General features: G+C 43.8%; 1 protein-coding gene across 8 annotated transcripts in view; it reads left to right on the plus strand.

Annotated features, from left to right (window-relative positions):
• The first annotated feature begins 7744 nt into the window (after nucleotides 1–7744).
• Nucleotides 7745–20955, plus strand: part of OPTN (optineurin) — a 40866-nt gene continuing 27655 nt past the window's right edge. For all 8 annotated transcript variants that reach the window (XM_042230541.2, XM_042230542.2, XM_042230546.2 and 5 more), the window contains exons 1-4: nucleotides 7745–7885; nucleotides 14308–14484; nucleotides 15352–15554; nucleotides 19527–19709. In XM_042230541.2, coding sequence (XP_042086475.1) covers nucleotides 14319–14484; nucleotides 15352–15554; nucleotides 19527–19709 — 552 coding nt within the window. In that variant the 5' untranslated portion in view covers nucleotides 7745–7885; nucleotides 14308–14318. The remainder of the gene's footprint in view (nucleotides 7886–14307; nucleotides 14485–15351; nucleotides 15555–19526; nucleotides 19710–20955) is intronic.

Below are 20955 nucleotides of genomic sequence, written 5' to 3' on the forward strand. Positions count from 1 at the left end.
TTCTCCCTGAAGTTGCCTACTCATCTTTTTTTCTTTTACAACAGTTAAGCTGTTGTTGAACTTACACTGGAAATATGCCCCTTCCTGATATCTCACAATCAAAAAAAAAAAAAAAATCCCAAGCAACCCCCAAAACAAGAAACAAGGCTTATGTTTTTGAGGCAAGGGATACATAGAACGGTACATGAAGGTTGGAGCAGGTGTTCTGCATGCAATCCAGTGCATGTCATCTATGATGAGGAAAAAAAGAGCTATCATCCAGACATCCCTGGCTCATTTTTTCAGGAGGGTAGATAGAACTGAATCCAGCAAGGAACCACAACCTATGCCATCAACGCCAAGTGTGAATGAAACTGTAGCTTGCCCTCTGTCTCCTATTCCTAATGATCTTTCATCTCTACCATCTCCCACTTCCTTTCCCTTCTTCAGTCAGGTATTTGGAAAAACATTATTCTAGGTGTTTTCATAAAGGAGTTTAGGGATCAATGTAAAATTTAAATTGATCTAAAAAAAAGCATATTGCCCTCTCTAAAGTGGGTGGGCCCCACCCAATCTATTCAAGGCCTGACTAGAACTGGAGGCTAACTCTCCCCTTAATAAGAAAGAATTCTTCCTGTTTGCCTGCCTTGAGCTAGGGCATCAGTTTTATTCCTTCCTTCAGGTTCAAGTTGAAATAACAACTTCATGGGTCTCAAACCTGCCAGTTTTTAGCCTGGAATCACAGTATCAGGTCTCCATCACACCCAAGCCTGCATGTGGTAAGCCTCCAGCTTACCAACAGCAGCCTCCATAATTGTATGAGCCAATTATTCATAATGTCAGTATTTCCCCCTCTCTTTCTCTCTCTCTCTCTCTCTATATATATATATATATATTTTAAATCATAAAATCAAAATGACATATATATGTAATATATAAGTATATACCATACATAGAATATATACTATAAGGATAATGTTTGGTTACTCAGTCATGCCCAACCCCATGGATGCAACACACCAGGCTTCCCTGTCCTTCACCATCTCTCAGAGCTTGCTCACACTCATGCCCATTGAGTCAGTGATGCCATTCAACTAGCTCATCCTCTGTAATATATTTGTGTATATATATATAATATAATATATGTAATATATAAGTATATGCTATATACTTATATATGTATAATATATAAGTATATGCTATAAACATAAGCAAATATTATATAATATATAGCATAATTATATTAATATAATATAGTATAATATATAATATAAAATGTGTAATATAAATATAGAATATAACAATAATTTACAACATAATATAAAATATGTAGTCTGACACCCAGGTCTGTGTCCCTCACTCCACCATACCATTCTTCTGAGAAGTAAGACATCTTGTTTTGGAAAAAATAAGGGAGATAAGAACAAGAAAAATCATGTGCTTCAATACTGACAGATGAATTACTTAATCAAAAACAAAAAACTGTCTAGAAAATGAGATACCAAACCATTTCTCACTGAGGCACACAAAGAAAACAGGAGTGCTTTTCAGACCACTACAAAGAATTGTGGCATCTCATAGTGATTATTTTCCCAAATCAACTGTAATGGTTTAGTTGCTAAGTTGTGTCCGACTCTTGTGACCCCATAAACTGTAGCCAACCAGGCTTCTCTGTCCATGGGATTTCTCAGGTAAGAATACTGGAGTGGGTTGCCATTTCCTTCTCCAGGGGTCCTCCTGACCCAGGAATTGAACCGGGGTCTCCTGCATTGTAGGCGGTCTCTGCAGGCCGGCTTCTGCATTGCAGGCCAATTTTTTACTGACTGAGCTACGAAGGAAGCCTCCATCAACAGTGATGGGTAATCAATACTTAAACAAAAAAATTTGCACCAGGAATTCTTAGCAGCTTTACAGCAAAATGAAGAAACAAGAATTTAATGTTCCTTTGTGCTCTGCTTTGATTTGCTGGAAAATCAAATGGCAAGGACTATGACAGCTTCTGTGTTTACACAGCAAGAAGTAGGAAGTAATTAATAAGTAGTGTTACTGTGGTCATGTACCTAACATTCCAGGTGCCTATGCAATATTGTTCTTTGCAGCATCAGACCATCACCAGTCACATCCACAACTGGGCGCTGTTTTCACTTTGGCTCTGTCTCTTCATTCTTTCTGGAGTTATTTCTCTACTCTTCTCCAGTAGCACATTGGGCACCTACTGACCTGGGGAGTTCATCTTTCAGTGTCATATCTTTCTGCCTTTTCATATTGTTCATGGGGTTCTCAAAGCAAGAATACTGAAGTGGTTTGCCATTCCCTTCTCCAGTGGACCACATTTTGTCAGAACTCTCCACTATGACCCGTCTGTCTTGGGTAGCCCTACACAAAATGGCTCATAGTTTCACTGAGTTAGACGAGGACAACATATTAAAAAGCAGAGACATTACTTTGCCAGCAAAGGTCCATCTAGTCAAAGCTATGGTTTTCTCATATGGATGTGAGAGTTGGGCTATAAAGATAGCTGAGTGCCAAAGAATTGATGTTTTTGAACATCAAGTTTCATCATGTTGATGAACATAGTTCAAAATGCTCAATGATGAACATTTTGAACATCAATGATCTTCTTCATCTGTGTTGAAGAAGACTCTTGAAGGTCCTTGGACTGCAAGGACATCAAACCAGTCAATCCTAAAGGAAATAAGTCCTGAATATTCACTGGAAAGACTGATGCTGAAGCTGAAACTCCAATACTTTGGCCACCTGATGCGAAGAACTGACTCATTGGAAAAGACCCTGATGCTGGGAAAGATTGAAGGTGGGAGGAGAAGGGGACGACAGAGGATGAGATGGTTGGACGGTATCACTAACTTGATGGACATGAGTTTGAGCAAGCTCCAGGAGTTGGTGATGGACAGGGAAGCCTGGCATGCTGTAGTCCATGGGGTCGCAAAGTGTCAGACACGACTGAGCAACTGAACTGAACTGAACTGAACTGAACTATGGTCTTCTTATTCAGTGTTCACAGAGGACTGAAGATCACCTAAAAGATAAACCCTCAGCCTCTTCCCAGGGAGTTGACTATTTCAAAGTTTAGAGCTGTGAGGCAAAGGAGAGGAAGGAAGTATAGACCCACCCCCCACCCCCCATCCCCCCACACCCCCCTCACCCCCACCCCACACACACACACTTGCTCTGGCTCTTCAAAAACAGAGCCATTGGCCCTGGTACTCCAGATGCTTGTCTGAGGCTGCTCTGATGAACAGAAGCCTCGCTTCTCATCCTGGGAGACACTGCAATGCCAGGTATCAGTAAGAGGAAAGCAACCTATTAGAGGCATTTACATGCACTTGTTTGAGTCCCTGTTTCCAGTTCTTCAGGGTGTATACCTGGGAGTGGAATTGCTGGGTCACATGGTAATTCTGTTGAACTTTTGGAGGAACTCATTCTCAGAATATTTGGAGCCAATGGTGAACTGAATCTAACTAAAGCTCAAACAAAACTCAGACTCAGCTCGGTTACACAGTAGATGACTGACATAGCCATTACAATGCTGGCCCAACAGCAGAAGGGGTATACACTTTACCACTCAGCATGATGAGTTACTTCTGGCATTATTTTTGGTGGGTTGTTTGTTTGTTTGTTTGTTTGTTTTTGGCCACACCACACAGCTTGCAGGATCTTAGTTCCCCCAACCAGGGACCCAACTCAAGCCCTCAGCAGTGAAATCAGAGTCCTAACCACTGGATCACCAAAGAACTCCCTTGGTGCTATTTTCACAGCTTTAAGATATAACTTGTTATCGTTCAGTTGCCCAGTCGTGTCCAACTCTATGACCCTCTGGACTGCAGCACAGCAGGCTTCCCTGTCCTTCGCTATCTCACAAAGTCTGCTCAAACTTATGTTCATTAAGTCAGTGATGCCATCCAACCATCTCATCCTCTGTCGCCCCTTCTCCTCCTGCCTTCAATCTTTCCCAGCATCAGGGTCTTTTCAATAAGTTGGCTCTTTGTATCAGGTGGCCAAAGTATTGGAGCTTCAGCTTCAGCATCAGTCCTTCCAATGAGTATTCAGGGTTGATTTCCTATAGGATTACATGCCTTAAAATTCACCCATTGTAAGTGTACGATTCAATCATGTTTAATCTAATAGAGCTGTGCAATCCTCATTACCAACCTTTGCATTCACCAACCCAATTTTAGGATATTTCCATCAACTCTTCAAAATTTCCTCAAGCTCATTTGCAGTCAAAGCTACTCCCAGCCCCAGGCAACCACAAGTGCTTTGTGTCTATGCTGCCCCTTTCTTGACATTTCATATATATGGAATCAAGGTATAGGGAGATCATAATTTAGATAGTCTTTGGATCTGGTTCCCAAGTGTGTATATTTTTCTACCACTAGCTCAGACGTGCATTAAAATGTAATATATCTTTACTTTCTCTCCAGCCAGCCCTGGCCCTGTAGGAGTGTAGGAAAATCCACTCTTGAACATCTTGGAGGCCTTGAGTGAAGGCTCTCCTTTTGCGGGGCCATGGAACAATCCAAGAGGACTTTTGGTATCCACTGGAGTTCGGGCCAGTTATTCTTCAGCCCACATTAACTTGATCAGCCCACCGATGCTGGTACCATCGCCATCTACCATAAAGCTTCTACTAAGGAGAAGGCAGGTCACTCTGTTATCTCCAGTGACAAGCCTGGATTCCAGAACCTGCTGAAGCTGTGAGATCAGTTTCCAGGGTCCAACAGATGCCTCATACAGCTGTGTCACTCCCAGAGCTGGCTATGGTCCTAATACTGTAGAGGTTGAGGTGTCACTCTTTGATGCTCAGAAGACCACCAGCCTCCACCCAATTCCCACTCTGGGGGACTCACTCTTCCCCACAACACCATGAAAGCCCCCCACCCCACCTGGGTTCTCTGCACTCTCCCTCCAGGACACCTGGGGTAGACAATGTACTTACTGGGGTTGGGCTTTTCTCTAAAAACAAGAGAAAAGTTGATCTTCCAAGAACCTCGCAAATACCCCCGTGACAGGAAACGCAAAGTGATTAGCTGCCTTCTCCAAACAAAAAGGAGGGGCATCGAAAGCATGAAACAAATGAGTATCTCACTAAATAGCCTACCACACTGCTTTGCATTCACCTACCACAAAACCACATCAGTGAACAGCAGAAAGCATATCATAATTTCAGTTTTCTTAGCTGCACTCAGATTCTATCTACTCATGGAAGCATGAGAGAGGAAGGAGGCACCCCTCTGGACTACTTAGGCTAAGAAACAGAGTTGGTTCTAGCCCCAGCAGTAAGAATAGCAACTCACATTGTGCATCAGGCATGGTTCTGAGTGTTTTACATGTATTATCTCTTAATCCTCACAGTGACATTAGGCAGTAAGCTCTGTATATCCAAATCCTGTATTTAAAGCCCTTGGCGCAAGCTGTTCCTGAATCCAGAATTTTTTGGACTTTACAAGATAATAAGGTGCATGTAATTTACAAAATATAATTTCCCCAAGAGACTCTGAGACAGATCTCATACAAGCTAAATAAGGTGCCTTCAATGAAACAATCATATCAAGTGGTGCAAATATAGACAATAACTTTACATTAGTTTGGGTCAGTTTTGCCACCAAAAGAACTAGGGAAGGCATTGAATTCTCAGATCTTTGGATTTTTGGACCTGTATTAGAGGCCCCATTTTACAGATAAAGAGAATGAAGCACAGCAAGATTAGGTAGTTTATCCAGGGTCACACAACTATGATATGGTGGAAGTGCTCAATGTTTCTGGAACAAGTGGTTCTGATCAGTTTCTCTACCAGAAACTCATCCACTCTCAACCTTCACACTCTACAACTAGGGGCAGTCTTGTGTATAACACCGACCCCCACCAGCCATCCCCCCCACCATCCCATCCCCTCGTTGCCCCTCTAATGAGTATTAGATTCTCTGATACTCATTTTCTCTCTCCTTGGTGGTTTAGTTGCCAAGTTGTGTGGACTCTTTGGGAGCCCATGGACAGTAGCCCACCAGGCTCCTCTCTCCATAGGATTTTCCTGACAAGAATACTGGAGTGGGTTGCCATTTTCTTCTCCAGGGGATCTTTCTCACCCAGGGATCAAACCTGGGATTCCTGCATTGCAGGTGGATTCTATTTAAAATAACGGAAGTAAGGCACCAGAGTTGACTCGCCCCTAACAAGCCCAATAGGGACTGTCTGGAACTGGGTGTGGGGCAGGCCCTGATGTGCTTGTCCCCTCTACCTTGAGTGGGCTTCCCTGGTAGCTCAGAGAGTAAAGCATCTGCCTGCAATGTGGGAGACCTGGGTTTAATCCCTGGGTCAGGAAGATCCCCTGGAGATGGGAATGGCAACCCACTCTAGTATTCTTGCCTGGAGAATCCCATGTAGGGAGGGGCCTGGTAGGCTACAGTCCACGGGGTCTCAAAAGAGTCTGACACGACTGAGCAACTTGACTTTCTTTCTTTCTACCTTGAGCCAGGGGTTAAATCTCAGGATGGTGTTAAGGGCCTAGTAAGAAGAGCTGGCCTGGAGCAGGCTGTCTAAATAGAGGAGTTGAATCCTTCAAAATACCAGGAGAGGGCGCATTTCCCCTTTTCCTATTTGGATTAGGGTTGTGCTTCGGGGGTTTTTTGGTCTGTTTTATTTTTTCCCCCGCTTCTAACCAGCGAGCAGCTTCGATGTGCATCAGTGTGCTTGGTATCCCGCTGATTTAAGCGACGTCAGCCACTTCATTCATAAACTAAATTCTCTCTTGTGATGTCTTTCTTGGTCTTCGGCATAAACCTGCCCCCAGGCCCTCTCTCCCTTAATTTTTGTTTTCTTATTTTACACTGGAGGCCTGTTACCGGGAGAACCGGCCGTTCTTATTTTACACTGGAGGCCTGTTACCGGGAGAACCGGCCGCACTGGCTTGGCCGAGAGCCTGACCTTGGGATCAGACCCCTGTGTCTGCGCCCCTGCTAATCCCTTCTTGCAGTGCTTAGTTTGCAAACCAGGGAGACTCTCCCTCCTTCAGTGCTCTCCCTCCTTCTGTGTCTTGTTTCCTCCCATTTCACTCTGTCCTGTCCAGAGGCATCCACCCTCCTCTAGTTCAGTATATCAGTACCACTGCTTTTCAGATACAATCCAGGTTAATCCAGTAATCCCACCTGTCTGGAGCATTTGAAGCCTCTGAGTGTCAACGGTTGGCCTGTTTCCCGGCAACAAAAGCCTCAGAAACATCCTGCTGGCTCTGTGTTTTTAATTAAAAGTCTGTTTTAAGGGCAAAATCGGGTGGAAAGCAGTGCGTGCTCAATTAACTGTATCTAAATGTAAGCCCTTTAACAAGAGACTGAGGGTTCATCTCCCTCTTTGGGTGGGATGCAGCGACCGCCTGTGACTCGACTTCTAAAAGGACCTTCTTCGACGACGACCGATTGCTCACACTTCATTTACTTAACAGTTTGCTTTAATTAACCCCGTCCTTCACTGCCGTAGCACTAACACCTTGCCGCAGTCCGCATTAACCCGGGTCGGGCCTTAACCATGAGCGAGCCTTGGGATTGGGAGGACGTGGGCTGGTGGAGGAAAAGGGAGGGGCGGAGCGCTGGGGCGGGTCCTACGGGGGCGGGTCCTAAGGGGGCGGCCTGCCGGGGGGGCTGCCTGCCGAGGGGCGGGCCCTGGTGGGCGGGGCCTGGGAAATTCCCGGGCGGAGGTGAGCAGGCTGGCGCGGCGGTCAGCTGAGCAGCGCTGGGCGGGGTCGCGAGGCCGTAAATCAACCTAAAGCTCCCCAACCCCCGCCGCTGCCCTGGCCGGTCCCTGGTTGGCGCCTGCATCTGGGTCCGGAGCCCTCTCCCAGCGGGCATCATGCCGAGGAAGCAGTGACCCGAGGGAGGCCGGAGCACGGGCGCCGGTGAGCCAGGGCGGGGGGCGGGCAGGGTCTCCCTTTCCGCCCTGGAAGCTGTTCCGAAGCCCCCTTCCCTGCGACCGGGAGCCGGTAGGGACATGGGTGGCGAGGGGTGGGGCGTCTCCTCCAGTGGAACGGCGGCGCTCGCTAGGAGGGTTTCCAGGCCCTGCCGATCCTGACCTGGTGCCAAAGGGCAGCAGGGGCGTCCATCCCAAAGCGCCATTCCCCCTTTTTTACCCGCCAGGCTGCCCGCAGGTGACTTCCTCTGTAGGTCATGAAGGTGGTTTAAGGGTGACATCCTTCCGCAGATTGGGGATGATTATACAGTCGGTTCCTCATTATAAGAGAAGGGGTTAAGGACACGCCTTCGAAAGCCGTAAAAACTAGCTCCACGAGAAGACCCAGTACACTGAAGAGCCAGTGGCCGCTCTCTAAGGTGATGGGATTACTTACTGAACAGCTGAAAGGAATCTTCATAAACCGTTGTGTCCGGGGGAGCTTGTGTGTGTGTTTATGTGTGTAGGTATAGATACATACGTAGAGAATATGCATATTTGCTGAGGCGAGAACCCCAGAGGGGTTGTTTCTGTTGTGTAAGCAGTAGGCAGTAAGCATCACTAAGAGAAAATGTAACTCAGGTTCCAGCTAGGCTCCTTCCTCCACCAGAAAAACTGTTGTTGGAAATTATGTGCCACAGAACTGTTTAAGGATGAAGTGGGAAACCGAAACTTTGAACATCAAAAGCCTAGGATGTATCTCGTTAAGCAAGCGGCACTGTTAGCAGTGGGTTTCCCTGGTGGCTCCGTGGTAAAGAATCCTCCTGCAATGCAGGAGATGCAGGTTTCTGGAGAAGGAAATGGCAACCCACTCCAGTATCCTTGCCTGGGAAATCCTAAACAACAATTATTAACAGAAGAACCTCTCATGCTTGCTCCTTGACTGAAGGAGAGAAGAGCAAGGGGGCCCTGGCCACCTCCCCCCACTCCAAGATAGGCCCAGTTTGGAAGGGACTGGCCAGGTGTAGTATTTTTTTCTTTTTTAGTAACTGACCACAAGTTGCATATTAGGTGTGGACTCTGACTAAACACCAAAAAAAAAAAAAAAAAATCAAACTTTATTTTTACCTTCCCGTGCAATCCCCCACCTTAGGTAGAGGCACAGAAGTCTTCTCTTCTCCAAACCTCACTCTTTCTGAATTTAATAAAGACTTGGAGTGTTTGGTATGTTCTTTGGAATTTATGGAATAGTAAATTCAAAGGAAAAGAGGGAAATTAAACTGTGTTTTGAAAATAAAATGTTTCACTCAGAAAAAAATTATATTAAGTTTTCTTTTTCATTTTGACACAGGTATGAAAATGGGTTGAGTGGTGAAATATGTGTTGTGAAATGACACCCAGATACCTTTGTAGTGATGTTTTTAAAATAGTACTGATTTTCAAAAGTTTAGTTCAAGAATCTGGAAATGAGTGCCATTGAAAAACTGTAGGAAAAACTCGTAATACTAGTTATGTTGGATTTGTTGCCTACTGAGCAGAAAGTGTTTTACAAGTGTAAGGCTTTTACCTCATAACTTGATAGTTTCATTTGAGTTCAACAAATGTTTCCTGAGAGCCTGCTCTCAGTGTGCCAGTCTCTAAGAAAAATAAAATAAACACCTTGACTTAGGTTTGATGGGAAAGTTGACTGGCATGGGATAATACACTACTTTGCATAAAAGAACCAAGCGACTGGAATACATAAAGCACTATTGGGTACTCAGAGAAAAGTGTAGGTCTTTTTTACATAAGATAGCTATTTGAGCTGGACGTTAAACTGTCCAGCAGATGTTTGCCAGGGTAACAGCAAGTCTAGGCATCTCGGGGAAGGATAGAAAAGCAAAAGGCTAGGAACTGTGAACTCTTTAATGTGCCCCAGGCATGAGTGGTGTTGGTGACAGGAGATGGTACTGGTGGGTAAATGGGGGCCAGACTCTGAAAAGCCGTGTTTGTTTTGCTCTGGGGCTGGAGCTCTGTCTGTATGGGAAGGGTGAAAGTAGGAGGATGCTCTTGTGTTGGGGAAGAAACCATGGAGGTAGTGGGGGCTGCAATGGAAAGAGAAGAGTCAGACAATGGAGGAAGCTATGTAAACTCATTCAGCATCTATTTGTTGAACCCCCATATGTTTCTGGGACTGTTCTAGGTGCTAGAGACAATGCAGTGAACAGAATAGACAAAAGCCCTTTCCTCTATGGAGGACGACATTGCTGTAGGCCAGATAAGACAAGAGGACCTGACCCAAACTGGTGGAGATTGAGAGGAAGTGGGAGTGACAGGACTGGGTGACCCATTAGATTTGCGGGAAGAGGAAATAGGCGTCATCAAGTGTAGCTCCTGCCCTGGGAGATGAGGCTAAGTCTTTTTCCATTTTCTGTATGTCCAAAAGTCAGACTACCATTTCCGGCATGAAAGGTAAGGCCTCTTTTGCCCCTTAATAGGATGTGTACTTTGAGTTCTTTTTCCAGGATTGTGATGAATTTTGTTGGTGCAATCTTGGAATGTTACTCAATCCCCTTGAAAAGCCAAACCAGAATCTGCCAATAGCCAGCTATTCTCTATGGTCAGGAAATAGGTTTTCACTGTTTAAAACTAATTTTTGCATGTGAGGGGTGAACCTGGGAGTACTTAGCAAATTCAGAGAATCAGCCACACCAGGGTAAGGGCATGGGTTTAGTCTGTATTATTCTTGCTAGTCCAATGTCCAGTGGGTGAGTATAAGCAGATTTTTGTTGGATACAAAATGACTTTCTGGCAGTCACAGCCATCCTGGAATAGAATGGGCAGTTGCTTGCTAAGGTCATGTGCCTATTTTTTCTGTCATTGAAGTCATTCAAGCCTGGTCTATATGCCCATCTGCCATGGAAACCAGCAGGACATTCTTGCATCAAATAAGAAGTTGGGCTGGGCCGTTTTTAAGACCCAACTCAGGAATGCAGTGCAAGCTCATGCCTATAAAGCCAAGTCATGCTATAATTACTTGACCTCTGGAATTAAGAAGGATTATTATAATCAGGAATTCAAATAACAAGTTTGGCAATAAAATCTAGAGATTTTGTTTTTGATTTCCACCTTCCAGGTAGTTCCCATTCTTCCTTATTGGTGAAATCTTGACATATCCATGCTTAATTATTAATTTGCCCTTCTGCCTAGAGATGATGCATTTCTGATTCAGATTGGTTGGGTTTCTATGAGAAATTCAGTTACTAAACCGGCAGAACCTTGCAGTAAATGGCTTAGGTCCAGTTTCCATTACCTTTGAGGATGTTTGTGTGCAAGGATTTAAGGATTTATAACCTATCTGCATTTTCTCAATTGAAAGTAGTTCAAGGAGATGCTAAACATTTAGAGAATTCAGCTTTCTCTAACTGGCATTCTACCAGTAGACATTTCACACATACACTGTATTGTGATAGCTTGTGATGATGGCCCCCCAAATATTTAAAATCATAAAATGCACTTTGAGTCACCAAAAATCAATTAAATTGCTTTTAGCAAAAGTTTGGTTACAGTATTTATATGCTTATGTTTGGCATTTATGCTAACTTCTTATTGCTATGATGTTTAAATAACCAAATAATTTTTTTCTAGCAATGCTGCATAACAAAGAATTCACTATAATTGGGACGGGCATTTGTGTAAGTGAGAGAGGGCGGCATGGCCATGAGGGTACTGGGATATATGTGTTGGACAGTGGGAACTAGACCGTGATCTTGATAGAACCTTAAGAATACTTTTTACAGCTCTTTTGAGCTGAAAGCAGCCATAATGATTATCATTTGCTAGACAAGTCAGTAAATCATTGCAGGAGGTCTTCTCAAGGTCACACATCTAGTTAGTGTCTTCCAGTCTATTTTTGTATTGTCTTCCTTATTATAACCCTGCTTTTTCTTTATTTCCTCATGCCCTATTAAAACCTGGGCAACCAGAAAGTTGGTAAGTAGAACTGGTTTTCATTGTTATGGTTGTTTTGGTGGAGATATAACAAAAAGTCAAGGATGAAAAGTATCTAAAGGAACCGTACCTCTTCCCCTTCCCTTCCCTTCCCTCCTCTCTCCTCCCTTCTCTTCATGCATCCCCTCTCCTCATCTTTCCCTCTGCTTTAGATATTTTTTTTAATCTGTTAAATGTTTCCTTTTACTTTTGAAAAGTATAGTCTAATCCTTGAAAACTTGAGGAAACTTAATATTGACAAGTGAATAAAGCATGTTACAAAGATTTTGCCTTTGTCAGGTATTTAGAATTCTCTGCAAAATAGATAGGAGCACTTTTTATTTAGTAAAAATCCATTTTTATGAAATTTCAGCTCCAGCATAGTTCTGTGGAAAAGTGAGTTTTATGGAAAACCAGAAACTGGCTTTTTCCAAATTATTATCATCCAAATTATTTTATGCAAAATAACCCAAATAATTTTATTGGGGAAAACAAAAGCAGTGTCTTCTGGTAATCTCATGCCAAGAGACATTACACTTCAGCGGTGTACCTCTTTCTAAATAATCAGGATATGTAAAACACAGCTGCTTTCAAAAGACTTAGAATGCTTTATCCATGTTTAACACTTCATAGAATCGCCATCCTCATTAAAGAAGTCCAAGGCTGCCTTTCCTGTGCTGGCTGCTCTAGAGAAGTCAGCAGGCTACCAGTGCCAGGGCCCGCTCTCGCCTCAGTAGTAGCACCATCTCTAATTCTACAGGTATCTGGCACCGTCTCTAATCCTATAGGTGCCTTTAGACCGAGAGCAGGTCAGCAGGCTCTCAGTTCTGGGAGGGCTCCAGAGAGCCCAGGAATTGCCTCCTGCCAGCGTGGGGAGGAAGCGGTGCTCTGCCCTCCGAGGGTTTGTTGCATTCATGTACAAGCACTAATAGCTGGTACTTTCCCCGGCTTCTCCCCTCACACACTGAGGAACTTAACAAAAACCATAACCAAAGTGTCCCTGGTAGTCTCTTAGAGAAACAGTCGTTTGTACTTGGCCCTCCTGCCAGCAGTGCCAGGTTCCTTTGGCACGTGTGGGAGCTACTTACAGGGCCGCGGTTCTTGGGACACAGTGACAATGTAAGTTAGTAGTAAGAAACCTGTTTGTAAGCAATTCATTGCTAAGAAGTAGGGAAAAAAAGGCTTCTGGAAGCCTTAGTTATTTAAGATTGCTGGTAGTGCAGGATGGATGGATGAAGTAGAATCTGAACTTTGGGTAAGTTGAATGGGGCAGCCTTCCATGCTCATCTAGGGCACACACCCAGAGGCTATGACAGTGCTAGATGAGAGAGCACTTCTCTCCCGTCAGCTTCCAGTGACCCTGCAGTGCCTCATGAAAAGACGAATCATCATCTTTGTGAAATGTGGAAATGAAAACATTTGCCCACAGTCTTTGATTTCTGTGCTTGCTGAGGTGTAGTAGGCCGTACAGAAATACAGCTGGGATATACCCATCTATCTTATTTATGGGAAGGGCATACACACTCCAGTAGTCTTGCCTGGCGAATCACATGGACAGAGGAGCCTGGCAGGCTACAGTCCCTAGGGTCACAGAGAGTTGGACACGACTGAGCAACTAACCCTGCATTTTATTTGTGGCCACAGTGACCCCTTTACAAATATATGCTTAAAATAGTCTCAGAATATACAACAACTGAGCAAGATTTTCTTAGTCTTTTTAGCGTGATTTGCAAACGTAAACTATGAAAGCCTAGATATTTCAGTAGTACCTTCGTTGTATGATAGGCTGGGTTTTAGAATCATCCTTAATGCTCGATTGTGCCTTTCATTAAGTGACCTTGGATGAGCTCCATGAATTCAGCTCTGTCACCCAGGAAATACCCATTTAGTTGAGTTTTAGTGAGGATTAGAACTTGACACTCTGGTGTGATGATTGACCACATAGTAATTATCTAAAATATGTTAGTTCTCCCCTTCCTCTTAGCCAAAAATATGAGATATAAAATATGGAGATTCTGTAACATTTAATTATTGAGATATAATTCACATACCATACAGTTCACTCAAAATGTGGAGATTTGAGCTTAAAACATTTTTCTGGGAAAAAATCAACTTCGTAATACTTTGCCCACATCTGCAAATACATACACAGAAACCCTCTTAAACACCTCTTGTTAGGATTTCTTACCATCTTGATATTATTCCCATCTCTTTCCTCCTCCATCGTCCACCTCCTCACTGTACCCCTTTATATATCCTTATGCACAGACATGTACATACAGACTGAAGCAAGGATGTATCTTTCTTGTTTGAACGGAAGAATCAAGGTTGTTCAAAATGTAATGGGAAAGAAAGTCAGCCCCTTCTAGAATACTTATTAGGACTTGCACATGGGTTTGTGGACTCCTGGGGACCCAATGCAGAAGGAGATGGTTATATTTTCAGTTTGTGATTTTTCTATAGGAACTGCTACCATGTCCCACCAACCGCTTAGCTGCCTGACTGAGAAGGGGGACAGCCCCAGTGAAACCACAGGAAATGGACCCCCCAATCTGGCTCACCCAAACTTGGACACGTTCACCCCACATGAGCTGCTGCAGCAGATGAGAGAGCTTCTAATCGAGAACCATCAGCTGAAAGGTAAGCAACACCTAGCCCCATGTTTCTCCATTCACCCACGGCCTTTGGAAACACAGTCCTTTGGTAATAGCTTGTAGGTGAATCCCTTTGTCTGCACCTGGTTCCCTGGGGAGAGATAGGGCACAGGATTAGCTCTTAGTAAGACTAAAACTGCTTCCCAGGGGGCTCAGTGGTAAAGAATCCGCCTGCCAATGCAGGAGACATGGGTTTGATCCCCGGGTCAGGACAATCCCCTGGAGAAGGGAATGGCAACCCACTCCAGTATTCTTGCCTGGAGAATCCCATGGATAGAGAAGCCTGGTGGGCTATAGTCCGAAAGAGTTGGACACGACTTAGTGACTAAACAAGAGCAAGGCTAAAGCTATTCCCATTGTTTACTTTTGGATACAGGTAAGAATAAAATTATGTATCTCTGGGAAATGGCAGAATGACATTTAGCCCTAAATTTAAAAGGGAAAATAAAAAGGCTGCTATTATTACAGAGTTAGTCCTAAATATTACCTTAATAGAAGGGATTCTAATATCTCCAGCAATGCTTTTGGCAGAACCAGTGTTGGAATCCAGGAGTGATGGACCTCAGCCTAGCTAGTTATTAATAGACATTTTGTTGAAATAAATCAATAAAATCAATTTTATATTCTTGAGACTCTTGAGGGCAGTCGGTGACATTAGACCTCCTAGTCCTGTTTGAAAGCAGAAACTACTCATTTTGCTATGTAGTCTTTCCAGCTGACCCTGGAGCCCAGGCCAACCCTGGCATTTTGAGGTTCAGAGCTACATGGTGAGGTGATCTATGGGGAGGTTCTCTTCATGACCCTAAGTCCCGTCCCCTGGTGTTTTGACACTCTCCCCCTGAACCCCATGCAGAAGCCATGAAGCTAAATAACCAAGCTATGAAAGGGCGATTTGAAGAGCTTTCAGCTTGGACAGAGAAGCAGAAGGAAGAACGCCTTTATTTTGAGACTCAGAGCAAAGAAGCCAAAGAGCGCTTAACAGCACTGAGCCTTGAAAATGAAAAACTGAAGCAAGAACTCGGAAAACTAACAGGGAAAACTGAAAGGGCATTCGAGGTGAGTGGACTGATCAGTTGTGACTGATCAGTTGTAATTTTATTATGTTCATATTTGCAGTGGGATCTTACTTGTTTAGATTTCGAGATCAAAACTTTCAGTTCCAGCTAGATGCTGGCATTATCTTGAAAGAAGAGTGATGAGAAGATTGGTTGCAATTTTAAGGGTCATGTGCAGTCTCTGGTGAAGAAAAGAAATGGATCAAACTTTGACCTTATTGATTATAGTCAAAGAATGTTATGGCTATAAATCAGTATTTTGTGTTCATTATAGATAGTACAGAAAGACCTGCCTGGAACCATTCAAATGTTGAACTTTAGTCCTTGATATAGAATTACATTTTTAAAATCTGTCTCTCAGAATTTTCACTTATTGACTTTGTCCTTTCTCTCCATCTACAATAGATTCCTCACTTTGTATTTTACATTTGCTTTTGAAAAATGGTTTGACAGGTATTATTGTGTGATATGAGGCTGTAAGGTCGCCACATTTCCACTAACTCAAAGAACCTGAGAAATGTGCTTTGATACCCTTGAGAACGGATATCAAAGATGTGAATGAAAAGTCCTGTAGATTTTCCAGAAAGGTCCCAATACTGGAAGAAGTTGAGATCGGAAGCTGGAGCTCTGGACAGCTTCTTTTAGTGTAGAGGCTCTGTTGAAGCAAACTATAGGCAGGACTCAGAAATGAGTCCTTGGTACAAAGAGACACAGGATTCTTCAAAACCCGTGGTCATCAGTTTTTTTCTCTACAAGCTGTGCCTCCCAGGCCCCCACCTGCCCCTTACCTCTCTTAATTTTTGTTTCATGGACCACTTGAGGTGTTTGTTCGTTTTTAATTTAGCCTCTTATCTTCCTGATTTACTGAGGCTCTCAAGACCTCTTACTCACCCTGACCTGTCTTTGCTGCTGCTTCTGCAGGCACCCCTCCCCCAGCCCCTCAAGCCATTAGGGTTGCCCCTGTGTTCTGTGAGGCACAGGAAAGGGAGCAGGAAGTTTCCACTGACATCTGCCTTTCAGTCCTCAGGGTGAGGCTGCGGTATGACTGATTCTGTCCTGATTTCACTGAATTACAGACCTGGTGGCTCAGATGGTAAAGCGTCTGCCTGCAGTGCAAGAGACCCGGGTCCCATCCCCGGGTCGGGAAGATCCCCTGGAGAAGGAAATGGCAATTTACTCCAGTACTCTTGCCTGGAAAATCCCATGGACAGAGAAGCCTGGTGGGCTATAGTCCATGCAGTTGCAAAGAGTCAAAAACGACTGATCGACTTCACTTTTCGCAGACATCATGGTGATCTCTAAAGAATCCTTTTTTTTTTTTTCCATTCATTTTTAATTGAAGGATAATTGCTTTACAATATTGTGTTAGTTTCTGACATACATCGGTATGAATCAGCCATAGGTTTGTGCAGTGGTAAGTCACCGACTCAATGGCCATGAATTTGAGCAAGCTCCAGGAGTTGGTGATGGACAGGGAAGCCTGGTGTGCTGCAGTCCATGGGGTCGCAAAGAGTTGGACACGACTGAGTGACTGAATTGAACTGAAGTTACTTCAGTCCTGTCCGACTCTTTGCGACCCTATGGACTGTAGCTCGCCAGGCTCCTCTGTCCATGGGATTCTATAGGCAAGAGTACTGGAATGGGTTGCTATTTCCTTCTCCAGAGGATCTTCCCCAGGGATTGAACCCACATCTTTTACATCTCCTGCATTGGCAGCCAGGTTCCTTATCACTAGTGCCACCTGGGAAGCCACCATAGGTATACATATGTCTAAAGAATCCTTTTTGACTTTTAACTACAGATTGCTAGGCAAAGGTCATTAGACTTGCTTTGTATTATAAAATGACATATCAGCCTGGGTACATTTCCAACACAATAGAAACACGGAAAAAGGGAAATTGTTGTTTCCCGAAGGCTAATCAATGCTAAGTGCTCAAAAAGTGATGAAAGACAGAAATAATTTAGTTGGGCTTGAGATTCCAGAGAATAAACCCTGGGAGTTTCGTCCAGAAAGATGATGGACAGAGCCTTAACAGTGAAATGAAGAGAAATTTTAAGTGTCGCCTCACAAGGTGTTTTGCAGGTCCATAATTTCGCAAGGATAATTAAGTGTTAGTCATTCAGTAATGTCCGACTCTTTGCAACCTCATGCCCTGTAAGCTCCTCTGTCCGGCCAGGCTCCATAGAATTCTCCACCCAAGAATACTGGAGTGGGTTGTCATTCCCTTCTCCAGGGGATCTTCCTGACCGATGAATCAAATACGGGTCTCCTGCATTGCAGGCAGATTCTTTACTGTCTGAGCCACCAGGGAAGCCCAAGGATAAAGAAGAGATCCACACAATTGCAAAAAAGAAAATTAACCTGACTTCTGAGACTCAAGAGTCATGGCCTTATATCCCTGGTCCTCAGACACTTGTTTAAAACTCTATTTCCTTCTTTTGTGGAAAGGTGGTTTTTCAAAGTCCATTCCACTCAGTGTTCCGCTCAGTGTTCTCAGGAAGGTCAAGAGGATGGATGCGAAGGTTTCTCACAGGGCGTAGTCTTCCCTTTCCCTACTTGCTTCCTGGTTCCAGCTAGGCAATACCTTTCCTTTTTTTCATTTTTATGCCTTTAAATGTATATTTCTGTGGTCTGAATCATTAGCAGGAGAGATTGCACAAGCTTTGAACTTTTCCTTGCAGACCTAACTCTTCAGTTTTATGAGTTGCTTTTTCCCAAAGCCTGTGAGAGTTTCCTAGCAAGGGGATGGTCCAGATAAAGGCAGAGCATGGTTCTACCAGTGTGAGGGGCACTTCCATGTCCCAATTACTACCTAGCCCTCAGTATCTTAACACTTCACGGACTAGCTGGTTTATGGTCCACACACATACCTTTCTGATAATTTTTTGGTTCTACTATGAGTCTTGGGCCTGTTTACCATTCCTCATGAAATCTGTCAGAGGGTATCTGTGTGTGTATGTGGGTGAGCAGGTGGGTGGGTGAATTTTCAATGATACAGTCTTCTGGCAATCTCAAGTATACATATTTCCATAAACCCATGAGGGAAGAAATCAGCAGGCCAAGAAGGCCACAGCTGGATGAGACCACAGAGACCGCATAGTACCAAGTCTTTCTGATCCAAGAAAACTGAAGCCAAGACATTAAGGGAATCTGTTCAAGGCAACACATGCTCTGATTAGCAGAGTGCAGACTAGAGTCTGTTCTCCCTTCTCCCAAGTAAAAACAACACATGTCAGCAAGCTCTTTCTTTTATGACTTTGTCATATGTGGTAATTGCAACAGGATGAACACAACAGGCGCTCGACATTAGGAAAATATTAATGTTTATTAGTTTATCAAGGGAAGCCCATTAATGTTTACAGAGGCCAAAATTAATTTTCCACCCTTGGTACCAGCCTCTGAATTTTCAGTTTTCTTATTTCTCACCAGATTTACCTTTAGCAACCTTAAAACACCAGCATAGAATATTGTAACAACCAACCTACATGCCTGGGAGGATTTTGGACCTTTCACTGTGTTTTGCCATCACTGTACTGTCATGCTCTTCATGCTTTGGCTTCTAAGGAGAAATGACAAGTATGAGGAGAGAAGAGGTGGAAGGAGAAAAAAGGAAAAAGCAAGAGGTTGAGTTGTGGCAGTTCTTTATCCTTATTTTCTGGGATTTGGGTTTGCAGTTTACTAGTCAACCATTGCCAAAGTCTGGTTGGTTATTTTTGTGATGATCAGATTATTTCTTTCAGCATGTTGAGGAAACCTTGCTTGTCATGAGTTTATTTTAACTTCCTATTATTTTCACACAACAAAGTAAATTTTTCCATTGTAAATGGTATGTCAAAATAAATTGCCAAGGAAAAACTAGAATTCCCTACTGTAAAGCACAGCTGTCTTACCAGTAGGCATAGAGGCACGCGAGTTTGATGGCCGAGTCCTTGGCTTGATTCATTCATTCACTTTGCTCTGCATTGTCTCCAGGACATCATTGGGGACCCTAAGGTCCCCAAGGCAGAAGTGGAACAAGAAGTGGAACAGCTGAAGACCCAGGTGGCACGCCTCCAAGCTGAAAAGGCAGATCTGCTGGGCATCGTGTCTGAATTGCAACTCAAGCTGAACTTAGGCGGCTCCTCTGAAGACTCCTTTGTTGAAATCAGGATGGCTGTAAGTGTGTTGGTTTTGGTTTTGTCTTAAGCAAGTTACAAAACCTCACCTAGACAACTGCTAGAAATATCACTGCTTCCTTTCAACACGGGAAAACCAAACAGTGGGGAAATTTCAGCGTAGTCAGCATAAATATAAAACATCATGCTTGTGGCTATCACAGCTGAAATGGAAAATACTGATTACCTTTTATGACTGAAGAGATAGTCCTTTTTTCCCCCCAGTACATCCTGAATAATTTATCTGACCTAAAAAGAGGGGAAAAAAAAAAGGTATAAACTTGTTCAGCCCAGGTTTCAAAGCTGTGTTCAGCATTTCACTTAGGTAAGCAGAATCATGATCAGATGCAGTAAAATCAAAAGGCTCGCCACTTACTAATCATAGAACCCTCTTTTCAGACAAAGTCTTACGAGGAACGTAGGTATATTAAAAATAAGAAGTGGAGAAAAGCAAGAGCAGAGGTGCTCTGGTTGTAGCCCCGGGGGATACCCGGCTTCTCCCTCCCCTCCAACAGCAGCTGCTAGGGAAGCGCCAAGAACAGATTCTGAAGCCAACATTATCTTACTGGCTTTTATGTCCAGCCCCAAATGAAGCAAGCTGGGCGAGGCAGCACAGGCCGGCCTGTTCTGATGGGAAGCATGTGTCGACGGGTAGCTGGTGTGTGGGCAGTCCTGCTAGAAGGGAAACATCCTTCTTTGCTACTAGAAAAAAAAAAATGGAGTACAGATTGAGGGAGATAAGCACAAGAGGGTCCAGTCTTTCACTGTACAGTCAGTCCAGCTTTGTCAGAGCACACGTCTGATACAGGAAGAGAGCTTAACTGTGTCTCTGGAAAAGAAAACCCTACATGTAGACAAGTCGGGGTGAGGCAGGGTGAAGTGCACCTTACAGAAAGCTCAACTACTGGATATGTCTGAAATACCAGAGCATGACTCGCTTTACGTTATCATAAAGATGAACAGAAGTGAAAAATGGCTCTTAATAACCCTGCCCCCCATGCCTCTCAGAAATTTTAGATGACTAGGGGCTGAGGTCAAGAGAAAACACTAATCAGGAAGTACCCTGTGTCAGAGCACTCATTCTGCACACGAGCAAAGATTATGAAAACATTGATCAAAGAGCTTTCACCTTCTGCAAATAACTGATAAAATTCAGGAAGTCCAAGGAGCGTATCAGAAGTTTCCAAATGAGGCTTCTTTCTTTGGGGTGCATGGTTACCATAATGTTCCCCCTCACTGATGAATGA

Source organism: Ovis aries, chromosome 13 (assembly GCF_016772045.2).
Source record: "Ovis aries strain OAR_USU_Benz2616 breed Rambouillet chromosome 13, ARS-UI_Ramb_v3.0, whole genome shotgun sequence".
NCBI classification, from domain to species: domain Eukaryota; kingdom Metazoa; phylum Chordata; class Mammalia; order Artiodactyla; family Bovidae; genus Ovis; species Ovis aries.